This window comes from Nicotiana sylvestris, chromosome 6 (genome assembly GCF_000393655.2).
Source record: "Nicotiana sylvestris chromosome 6, ASM39365v2, whole genome shotgun sequence".
NCBI lineage: Eukaryota > Viridiplantae > Streptophyta > Magnoliopsida > Solanales > Solanaceae > Nicotiana > Nicotiana sylvestris.
Window position 1 is genome coordinate 169,306,058 of NC_091062.1, and position 12,222 is coordinate 169,318,279.

The following is a 12,222-nucleotide window of genomic DNA, read 5'->3' on the forward strand; positions in this document are numbered from 1 at the left end:
CGAAAGGGGCTGCCCTTAACAAAGCTCTTCATTTGACCGTTAAATGTGAAGGCTACTACGTGAAAAGAGTTATGTTGGATGGCAGGTCTATGGTTGACATCTTCCCTCTGTCGACCTTACAGAGAATGGAAATTGGGACCGAAAGGATTATACCCAACAATGTTTGTGTACATGGTTTTGACGGCGTCAAGAGGGACACGATAGGGGAGATTGATTTGATCCTAACCATCGGTCCGGTGGATTTTGAAGTAATACTTCAGGTTTTGGACATGGACACCTCCTACAATTTTCTCCTAGGAAGGCCTTGGATCCATGCGATAGGATCTGTACCCTCTACTCTCCAACAAATGGTTAAGTTTGAACATGAAAACCAGGAAATCGTGGTCCACGGAGAAGATGAGCAATCAATCTACAGGGACCCATCAGTCCCATGTCTGGAGGCTAGCGAAGGTAGCGAACATATAGTCTACCAAGCTTTTGAGATCTTGGTCGCGGACCAATGTGAGGAAGGAACCCCGTGTCCTCAACCCTTCTTGTTAAGCGCGTCAATCATGGTCGCCAGTGAGATGATCAAGCATGGTTACAAGCCCGGGAAAGGGTTCGGGGCATCTTTGCAAGGCGTTACAGAGCCCATCACTTTGACTGCCAGTGAGAATTTCTTTGGCGTCAGTTTCCGAGCTACAAAAGCCGACGTAAAATGGGCTAATAAACATAAGAACGATGGGTGGGTTCTGCCTCAGCCGGTCCCGCATCTCGCTAGAATGTTTATTAAGCCAAGGTACATAGAAGAAGATGGAGAGGCCTTCAAAGCCGAAGAAATTGAGGACATCTGTGAAGAAATGAGGCAAATGTTATATGAGGCTCACATGGTCCAGCCGGGTGAAGGCTCAAGCACTGCTGAGGTGCAATTTATGGGGCCAGATGCCAAACTTCAAAATTGAAAGGCTACTCCGTTCCCAGTCACGAGGGAATCCCGGTAGTTCAGTCTTGCCATCTTTTCTGCATTCCGAGTTATTTCAAGATGTAACTCGAATATTTTTAGTTTATTGTCTTTTAAATTCCGATGGTTTATTTTATCTTCAAATTCAATGAAATAAAATCAATATTTCATCGTCTATGAATATCTCTCTGTATTCTTTTTGATTTTTGTTATTTTTCTTATCTCTTTTTTTCAATTCTAATAATGCGGACTTAAATAACATGACATACTTGAGGACTTCATGCCCAGATCCTAACACACTGTCTAACTGTGAAATAATGAATCAAGAACCCGAATATGATGAAGATGAGGCTTTTAGGGGAATAAACTGAGAACTGGAACAATTTGAGAATAAGCCTAAGCCAAACTTAAATGAAACTGAGCCAGTTAATTTGGGTAGTTCGGAAGAGGTCCAAGAAACCATGATAAGCATTCACGTTGATGAAAGAACTAAGGATGCATTGATCCAACTTTTGTTCGAATTCAAAGACGTGTTTGTTTGGTCCTATGAGGATTTGCCAGGACTGAGTGTTGATTTAGTGGTGCACAAATTGACAACTTACCCCGACTTTCCCCCTGTCCAACAAAAACAGAGAAAGTTTAAAACAAACATTAGTGACAAAATCAAAGAGGAAGTCACCAAACAGTTGAAAACAAGTGTGATCCTAGTGGTCCGATACACCACATAGTTGGCTAATGTGGTCCCAGTTCCAAAGAAAGATGGGAAAACCCGAGTGTGGTTTTGATTATCGGGATTTAAACAAAGCAAGCCCCAAGGATAACTTTCCATTACCAAACATCCACATCCTTGTTGACAACTGTGCCAAACATGAGATATAGTCTTTCGAAGATTGTTATGTTGGGTATCATCAAGTTCTGACGGATGAAGAAGATGCAGAAAAGACGGCTTTCACGACACCTTGGGGTACTTGCTGTTATAGGATCATGCCTTTTGGTTTGAAGAAAGTCCGGGCAACTTACATGAGAGCTATGACTGCCATCTTTCATGACATAATGCACCAGGAAATTGAGGTGTACGTGAATGCTGTGATCATTAAATCCAAAACGCAGGATGATCATGTGGGGGATCTGAGAAAGTTCTTTGAGCGTCTGTGTAAGTATAACTTGAAGTTAAATCCAGCTAAGTGTGCATTCGGAGTTCCACCTGGGAAACTCTTGGGGTTTATAGTCAGTCGGAGGGGCATCGAGTTAGATCCAACAAAGATAAAGTCTATTCGGGATTTGCCCCCTTCGAGAACCAAGAAAGAAGTTATGAGTCTGCTAGGAAGGTTGAATTACATCAGCAGGTTCTTTGCTCAGTTGACTTCCACGTGTGAGCCCATATTTAAGCTATTGAAGAACGATCGAGCAATCAGATGGACATATGAGTGTCAAGAATATTTCGACAAAATCAAAGAGTATCTGTCAAATCCGCCAGTGGTTGGTTCCACCCGAACCTGGAAGGCCTTTGTTCTTGTACTTGACAGTGTTGGAGAATTCCTTTGGATGTGTTCTCGGGCAACGTGATGTGACCGGGAAGAAAGAACAAGCCATATACTACTTGAGCAAGAAATTCACTAGTTATGAAGCCAAGTACACTTTGTTGGAAAGAACTTGCTGTGTTTTAACTTGGGTCGCTTAGAAGCTTAGGTATTACTTGTTGGCTTATACCACCTATCTCATAACCAGACTGGATCCTTTGAAGTACATATTCCAAAAGACGATGCCCACAGAAAGGTTAGAGAAATGGCAAATCCTGCTCATCGAGTTTGACATAGTCTATGTCACACGCACGACAATAAAGGCTCAAGCCTTGTTAGATAACCTAACTGAGAATCCTGTTGATGGTGAATATCAGCCTTTGAGTACCTACTTTCCGCATGAGGAAGTAAATTCAGTTGAGGTAATTCCAGAAGACACTAATGCTTGGAAAATGTTCTTCGATGGAGTTGTGAATGCAAAAGGTGTTGGGATTGGGGCAATTTTGATTTCGCCCACTGGTCAGCATTATCTGGCCACAACCCGGCTTTGGTTTTTCTGTATGAACAATACTACCAAGTATGAAGCCTACATTATGGGCATGAACATGGCAGTCGATCAGGATGTGGAAGAATTGATAATCATGGGAGATCCTGACTTGATTATCCAACAAGCTCAAGGTGAATGGAAAACTCGAAACATCAAACTTATCCCATATAGGCAACATGTGGAAGATCATAGCAAACGGTTCAAGTTTGTTGAGTTCAGGTACATCCCGATTCCACAATGAGTTAGTTGACGCGTTAGCTACTTTGGCCTCGATTCTTCCATAACCAGGCAACGTCCACATTGACCCACTGGAAATCCAAATTCGAGAAAGACATGGTTATTGTAATGCAGTTGAGATAGAGCCAAATGTTCAGCCATGGTATCATGATATCAAAAGATTTTTGAAAATAAAGGAATATCCCGAACAAGCTAGTGGAGACCAAAAGAGAACCATTAGAAGGCTTGCTAGTAGTTTCTTTTTGAGCAGAGAAGTCTTGTATAAAAGGACTCCAGATCTAAACCTTTTAAGATGCGTGGATACCCAAAAGGCCGGAAGAATCATGAATGAGGTGCACACAGGAGTATGCGGGCCCCATATAAATGGATACGTCCTTGCAAAGAAAATCCTTTAGGCAGGTTATTACTGGATGACTATGGAAAATGATTGATTTAGTTTTGTCCGAAAGTGTCATCAGTGTCAGGTACACGGTGACCTGATTCATCCACCGCCTTCAGAATTATATCCTATGTCAGCACTGTGGTCTCGTTGCTTGGGTTATGGATGTCATTGGGCCGATCGAGCCAAAAGCTTCAAACGAGCATAGATTCATCTTATTTGCCATTGACTATTTCACAAAGTGGGTTAAAATAGTCACTCTCAAAGCCGTCACCAAGAAAGCAGTGGTGGACTTCTTGTATTCCAACATTATCTATCATTTTGGTATTCCTAAAACTATCATTACGGACAATGCTGCAAATTTGAACAGTCATTTGATGAGGGAGGTATGCCAACAACTTAAGATCACACATCGGAATTCTACCCCTTATAGGCCCAAAGCTAATGGTGTTGTTGAAGCAGTAAACAAAAACATCAAGAAGATTCTCAGGAAAATGATTCAAAGTTCTAGACAATGGCATGAAAATTTGCCTTTTGCATTGTTGGGATATCGCACCACTGTGCGCACATAAGTTTGGGCAGCACCCTATCTATTGGTTTATGGCACTAAAGTCGTAATACCCACAAAAGTTGAAATTCCATCTCTTCGAATCATCATTGAAGTTGAGATTGAGGACAATGAAGGGGTCAAGACCCATCTAGAACAGTTAACTCTGATTGATGAAAAGCGGATGGGCGCAGTTTGCCACGGGCAGTCATATCAACAGATAATGGCCTGTGCCTACAACAAGAAAGTGCGGCCCAGGAACTTTGAAGTGGGGCAACTCGTCTTGAGGCATATTTTCTCGCACCATAAGAAAGCAAAAGGAAAATTCACTCCTAATTGGAAAGGTTCGTACATTGTAAGAAAATTGTTGCTAAAAGGGGCATTATACTTGGGAAACATTAAAGGAAATTACCTTGACACATCTGCCAATGCAAACGCGGTCAAACGGTATTACGTTCAACCCTTCTGCGGTACAAATATTCTCTGATTGGAAAGACAAAGGCCTTCATTCTTGCTACCCCAAACACTTTTAACCCTTTGCTAACCTTTTGAGCCAGTTACCTTTCTTTGATTATCCTCTTTAGAACCCGAAATGTTGTTAAAAAAAGAAAGAAGAAAAGACAAAACAAAACAACAAAAATAAAAAGAAAATAAAAAAAAGTTTCCTGAACTACCTTCGACTTGATTCCAAAAGGATACGTAGGCATCCTCTCTCTGGGATTCAGTCACACCAAAACAAAATTCCATATTTCCCCAAAAGTGAAACTGGGGCAAAATTTATAATGGTTCACTGATGGTTCGCCTGAAAGGTTCCGAAGTTGTAATTCAATCCAAACTCTTTTTACCCTAAATCCTGTTCAAAGTCCTTCTGATCAATCGGTAAAAATGTTCAAAATGGGAGGATGTTGGTTACTTGGACCGAATACAAAATGAGAGAAATATAATGAGAGAGTCTTATTGGTGAAAACCCACACGGGCACCGTAAGGCGATGGTGAGAAGAAAAATTAAAAATGAGAGTCTTGTTAGTGAAAACTCACAAAGAGCACTATAAAACGATGGTGAGAAGAGAAATGAGAGAGGTCGGTTGGTGAAAGCCCGCAAAGGGCGCCACTGATCGAAAAAAAGGATCCCTTACAACCATTGGTACTGATAGAGTCCTGGCAAGGCTTCTCGGTTTTGCGATAGGGGTTATGAAGGGTTTTTGAGAATTGGATGGTTTGCACAGATCGGATGTCTAGTCCAAGAATCATGTCATGTCTATTGAAGTCTGCATGCACTCCAGATAAGCCCTTCTTTCCTTTCGCCGAAAGGGACACTGCTCGTTTAAAATCATTATCCTATCCGTTGTTTACTTTTCTTTGAATCCCTTTCGGTCTAATTATCCTCTGAAACTAATACAAAGAAAAGATGGAAAGATTTGTTTTACAGGATTTTGTTTGAGAAAAGCTAAAATTCAAGAAAAAAGCACCCAGCCTCGGTAGGTGCATTAACTCGACCTCGACTGGCCATGATGGCCGATGCTCTAGAATAAAAAACTCTTAAAAATAAAGAAAATCAACCAAGTGCCTATAAAGGCAAAATAAGATGGAAAAAGGCCCAGCCCCACACGGGTTAATCATTATGTGGAATTTGGAAAGTCAAAATCCTTGGGTTTAGAAATGAAACAAGCTTCCACAAGAACCAGCGAGCAATGAAGATTTTTATTGAAAGAGCAGGGCCAAGATCAAGTGATTGAAATAATCAAGACAACAAAACCAACCACTATTTTAAACTGACGAATTGTTCTTTGTTTGAAAAGCATGAAAACAGGTGCAAGCCAAAGTAACCTTGCAAAAAGCAGGTGCAACCGAAAGGAAACTGCACAAGGGCTAGAAACAGCTTTGCAGCAACAATCCAAAAAAGGGAAGTCCCCTCCAAAATTCTTTCCTGCATTTACTTGTTCTATGAAATAAAAAAGAAAAAGAAGAAAAATGATGAAAATGAAAAATAGGGAAGAAGAAAAATTCAAAACCAGGGTCGCATAGGGTCTCCAATCCCTAGCTACGTCTTTCCCAACATAGGGTCTCATTTCCTAGTCGATGCCAGCACAACCTGGTAATCTTTCCAAAATAGGGTCCCACGCCCTAATTGATCCCGGCATAACCCAAGGACCTTTCCGGCATAACCCGATGACTTCTCCGGCTTAACCGGAGGACCTTTCCGGCATAACCCGATAAGTTCCCCGGCATAACCCAAGGGCCTTTCCGGCATAACACGATGACTTTCCCAGCACAACTCGAGGACCTTTCCGGCATAACCCGATGACTTTCCCGGCATAACCCGGGGACTTTTCCGGCATAACCCTATGACTTTCCTGGCATAACCCGAGGACCTTTCCGGCATAACCCGATGACTTTCCTGGCATAACCCGATGACCTTTACGGTATAACCCGATGACTTTCCCGGCATAACCGAGGACCTTTCCGGCATAATTCCATGACTTTCCCGGCATAACCCGAGGACCTTTACGACATAACCCGATGACTTTTCTGGCATAACCCGAGGACCTTTCCGGCATAACCCGATAACTTTCTCGACATAACCTGAGGACTCTTCCAGCATAACTCGAGGACTCTGCCAGCATAACCTGGTAGTCTTTTCCAGTATAAGGTCCCACTCCCTAGTTGATGCCAGCATAACCTGGTAATCTTTCCAACTTAGGGCCTCTGATTCCCATTTGATTTCATTTTAGATATATGGTCTCCACTCCCTAATCTCTTTTTCTCAAGGATACACAATCCTAATTTTTGCTGCAATAACTCACGAAATTTTCCTAGTGAAAACTGGGGCAGAAAAATTTCATTCGTTTGTTTTTTTGGTGCCTGAACAAGTTTTTTTTTTACCATAAGGCACGAGGTTTGAGATGACCAAAAGAAGAAGCCTCAATCCAAATAAAAGAAAAGAAACATTAGAAAAGAAGTTTAACTCTAAGTGTAGAAGCAGAGAAAAGATGCAGATTGTTCAAGAGATGATTGAAGTCACAAGCCTTGCGTGTCTCGCCTTGATCCGAAAAGCTAAAGAAGAATGAATTAGTGGTTGCAGCTAACGAGCATCAAGATTCAGATCAGAGTCTGCAGGAAGAACCAGTAAAGACTCAAGATCAAGATTTAGAAGGTTTATAGATAGGAATCTTGTAACTCAGAGTTGATAGGCTTAGCTACTTTAGCTTTTCTTCTTTCATTTTAGTGTAATAAGGAGCTCAGCAAGCAGAAACAACAGCAACAACAGTGAAATCACAGTTTCTCGGTAGTCCCAGCTACCAAAACTCCAGAACTACATGACCTGATTCCTTTATAGCCAGGGATACGTAGGCAACCTCCGAAGCAAGGTTCGGTTAAACTTTTTCCAAAAAATGCTTCCCATGGAGTTTCAACGGGCAAAAATCGCTCGTAGTTGCTCATTTTATCTTTGCCCGAAAACTCTTCACGTTTCCAAGCAAAGAGAGGCGGCTGTGAACACGTGATTTTTACCCTACGAAAAGATACTCCTACAAAATTGAAGAAATAGATTTTTCCCAATTTGTTTTTCAATTTTTAGGGTTTTTGAAGTTTTTTTATTAATTGTTTGCATTTTTGTGCACATTTAATTTTGTTAAAATCATGAAGAATGCCCCCAAAATGACAAAAAATATCATGCGTTGCATTTAAATTTTGTGTTCATATTTTTAGGATTAATTAGTTAATTAATTGCTTTATTAAAATAAAAATCACAAAAAAAAATATCATTCATTTTTACATTTTTAGTTTTAATACTAATTTAGTAATTTCCTTTTCATTAATTTAGGTTTAACTAATTTTATAGTTTTTATAATTAGATAATTAGTTTAATTTTACAAATTAGAGAAAAAGAAAAGTAAAAACAAAGAAAAGAAAAATAGGAAGAACACATTTTTTTGGTCTTGTTTCTTTAAAATTGGGCCAATCCTTTGAATTGGCCCAATTAACTTTAAAACCTCGCCCAAACCACTCAGCCTAATCCTTTACCCGGTCCAGCCCTTCAGTAACACCCAAACGATGTCGTTTTGCCCAACTAAATCTCAATCGTTGATCTTCAATGATCCAACGGCTGAGAACTGAGCTTCCCATTTCCATATATCTGTCCGAAAATCCCCTAACCCTCCAAAGAAACTCATAAGTCTCTTACCCCAGCCCCAAAATTGAAACCCTAGCCGCCAAGGATTCCCCAACCCTTCACCACCAGCCACCGCCCGCCGGAAATTGCCTCACGGTGCCGACAACACTTCAAATCTGACCAAAAGGGCACCATGCAATCCTCATCCCCCATTCTTTCTAAATCCATCACTAGTTTTCCCTAAATCCCAGCCAAATCCACCTAATTTTGGATCTGAACCCCAAAAAAAAGCAAACCCTAATTTCCTTTTCCTTTACTGATTTTTGTGCAATTCAGACTTGTTTTGACCTAAATCTTACATTAATAGATTGATGTCAAAAAGAGCAATCGATTGATGATAGTTTTGAGTCATTCCGAGATCATCTGATTCAGACAGGTTCGCCGAATTCCAGCCAGAATTCATCGGTTCCATTCAAATTCTTTATCATTACTTTTTCTAAGTTAAAACGGGGTAAAATCGCATCTCCCCCTTCTTTAAGTACCAATTTGATTTCACCACTTATATTCCCATTTGTTTATTGATTGTGTTTTCTTCATTAGCTTTGTTTGCATGATAAGTAGATCTTAGTTTAATTTTAATCAGTATTTAGTTCATTTGTTAGCATGTTTAGGTTAATTACAATTTGTCTTAGGTTAGTTTAATTGAATTTAATTATTAGTTGATTGGCTTTTGCTAGGTTAGTTTGTACAATTTTACTCTGATATTTGGGTTCTGGGTTGGCCAATGAAGGCCTGATCAGTCAAGGCCTAAGTTGTATTGGGCTTAGGCCTGGCTTGGGCCATCTGGACATGACCTGGGCCTGTCTTAGGCCATTTGGCCCAGACCTAAGAGAAAAGTTCTAGAAATGTACCAGCTATCCAGAATTTGTTGGAAAAGATGCTGACAAATGGAAAGTTGTACATTATTCTCTGTCAATATGTTGTACTATCCAAAGAATTTAGGTCAGAATATTCTTTGGATATTGTTTTTGTATGTTCTATATAAAGAAAAGTTACTCTTTCATTAAGATAGATTTTCAAAACCCTAAAAAACACTCTAAAAGTTTAGCTACTGTTTCATTAGTAGTTGATTCCCTTTTCTTCTGATTTTAGCGAAAACTTAAAGAACCTCTTTGGATTTCTGGTTCTCATAAGTCGAAAAATGGATTGAATGTTAGGATTTACTTTTCTGGGATTTACTGCTGTTGGTTGCTGTGTTTTCTCATCTTCCATTGGCTGTTGTGAGGTTCTACGGTAGCTATCATCGATTCAGGATTTCATTTTCTATTTCTGGTGTTTTGTTGCTACCTGCTACTTTTAGGTATGCCAAAACACCTTTGTATTTCTCTTTGAAGTATAAAAATGAGGTTCCTTAATTGGTTGATTCCATGACTATGCCTATTGTTTGAGTTCTTTTGTATTTGTTTTGCTACATGTGTTGCCTATGTCTTTCTGTTAGCATCAGCTGTTAATATCAGCTCTTTCTTTACTTAATCATCAGTTGAATTTTTTTAAAAGTTAAGACTATTCCAGTTCAGATGCTGTTGATATTTGTTCATCCTGCTGGAGCATGTTAGTAGTCAATATTTAACCTTTTTATGATACAGTTAGTCATATAACTCTTGGTCTCATGAAAATTTGTATTAAAGCCATAACTAGTGATGTGTTTAACATGAAAAATGGAGGTTTGGGAAGCTTGAGCAACTGCAGGCCAAAGTCTGGATTCCATATGTTTAAATGGAGCTTTTAATTTCATGAAGTAAAGGTTCAATATGTAGAATCAAGCATTTTGTTATAAAAAAAGGGCTACGGGCCCCATTCGTGATGCTACAGAATGCCAAAAATGTCCTTTTTTATTTTTTTTGTAACTGTCATTCATATTAAATTTTCATTGTAATATAAACTCTTTAGTTGTGTATCCCGTGAAATTTGGTAGAACTATTTAGTCATTGTTAGATTCTAGTAAACCTTGATTATATTTGGCTTGTGGGGTGATCTAATGACTCAACATGTTTCCCTAGTATTATTAAACTAGCATTTATCTCTTATTTAGTTGAATGTATTCATGACTTTGGGAACTATGCATTGTCCTTCAACATTTCTCTATTACTGATGCATGTCAAGGTTTGAAAAATTCATTAGACGTCAAAATTTAGAGTTCTTTCGATTTCACTGATTTCTTAAAGGTAAATCTAATGGTGAGTCGCAAAGTAATTAAGGCAATATTATGCCCCGTGATTCTTGGACTGTTCTTGTTGAAATTCGATTTAGGCAGACTAGCATTCACTCATCTGTCACATAGCCTAGCAAGGCTTTATTGGGCTAGAAATCCAAAGCCCACGAAAGGCCAGTTTTATTATGAGTTAAAGGGCCTGAATCATTTCAACTCTTCTTTATTATGTCAAGGTAGTCATGATCAAAAGCAGGCCGGTCAAGGCCTTTGAGTTTCTTTTTGCTTCTGGGCTAAATTCTGAGCTTAATGCAGCTTCAACGCTGATTTGTCCTTGATCAAGTAACCAATGGGCTACTGCTAGCCCAATTCCCTTATCCAAAATGATTAAAGGTCCAACACATATGCCCCAAGCATGTATATAATTAGTAGCCTTATATTGAACTTCAAATTAGTTTTAAACATGAACATCCATAGTTTGTTTTAGTTGAGTTAAATTCTTTGAAATAAATTGAGGCGTGCCATCCACAGATGAATTCCATGATCTATGGCCCTCACATTAATGCAAAAACTAGTGTGGAAAAGACTTTGAATATTCATAACTAGTGTAGAAAATACTTTGAACATTCGTAGTTTACTTTGGGCGCATTTATAATAAAATTATCATAGCTACGGGTACGGTTCCGGTGACGTAGTTGCGATACAAAATGTCCAAATCTGGGGGTACATTAATGTGACCCGGCCACAATTTCTAATAATGCTAATAAATATATATTGTAGATTGTGGGTACGGTTCCTGTGACACGATTCACAATGTGTATCAAACAAACAAGTGTACGACAATCGTAACTTGTTCTAGAATAATTTCGTAAATAGTTAAAAGCGGTCAAAAGTTAAAATTCACAATAGATTTAAAACGTGTAGTAAATCAGATAATTAGGCAAATTATTATTAGTTAAAGCGACAATGCTCGAACCACAGAACCCGGGAATGCCTAACACCTTCTTTCGGGTTAGGAAAATTCCTTATCTAGAATTTCTGGTTTCGCAGACTTTTAAATAAAGTAAAAATTCTCTTCGATTTGGGATTTAAAAATAAACCGGTGACTTGGGACACCAAATAAACTATTCCAAATGGCAACTCTAAAAATTAAATAAAACAATTTCATTTCGATTTATATCACTTTAATTGGAAAAAATCCCTTATATCCCCCTCGGGTGTAAAAAGGAGGTGTGACACCAAGCATAGCATAGATAGTAAATCGAACTTAACTGCTGGCCAGATAATTAAGCAATTAATCACAGAATTGAAGAAACAACCATATAATGGTTAATTAATAATCAAGTTTAAGTCTACATCAAACAACAATATTCATGGCTAAATCCAAATCCCAGAACTATGGGTTTTAGCCACTCATGATAGTATCAAACAAATTCATAAGTGTAGATAATTGAAAATACTAAGAAAAGATGAAGAAATCGTAGATATCCTTGCTCCCGAATGTTTCCCGTGTGTAGTTTCTCTTCAAACGCGGCGTCTCTCTTCACAAGTCACGTCCCCCCCCCCCTTCAAAAATGAGTTTAAAGAGTATTTATATGGGATAGGGTTAGCATGGGGTGAAATAATACAAGCCCACTTCAAAACAGCCTTTTTATGTTAGCTCGTTCACTCTCTCGTGCACACGCGAGAGTGAACGAGAAAAGTTCTTCTCTTTTTCTTTTTCTTCTAGGTC

At 39.1% G+C, this 12,222-nt stretch overlaps 1 protein-coding gene across 1 annotated transcript; it reads left to right on the forward strand.

Moving 5' to 3' along the window:
* Positions 1-2,702: 2,702 nt before the first annotated feature.
* LOC138871655 (uncharacterized) lies at positions 2,703-4,195 on the forward strand. The gene is made up of 3 exons (XM_070149550.1): positions 2,703-3,138; positions 3,296-3,588; positions 3,761-4,195. Exons 1-3 carry the CDS (start codon positions 2,703-2,705, stop codon positions 4,193-4,195), a joined length of 1,164 nt encoding a protein of 387 aa, XP_070005651.1.
* Positions 4,196-12,222: the final 8,027 nt, after the last annotated feature.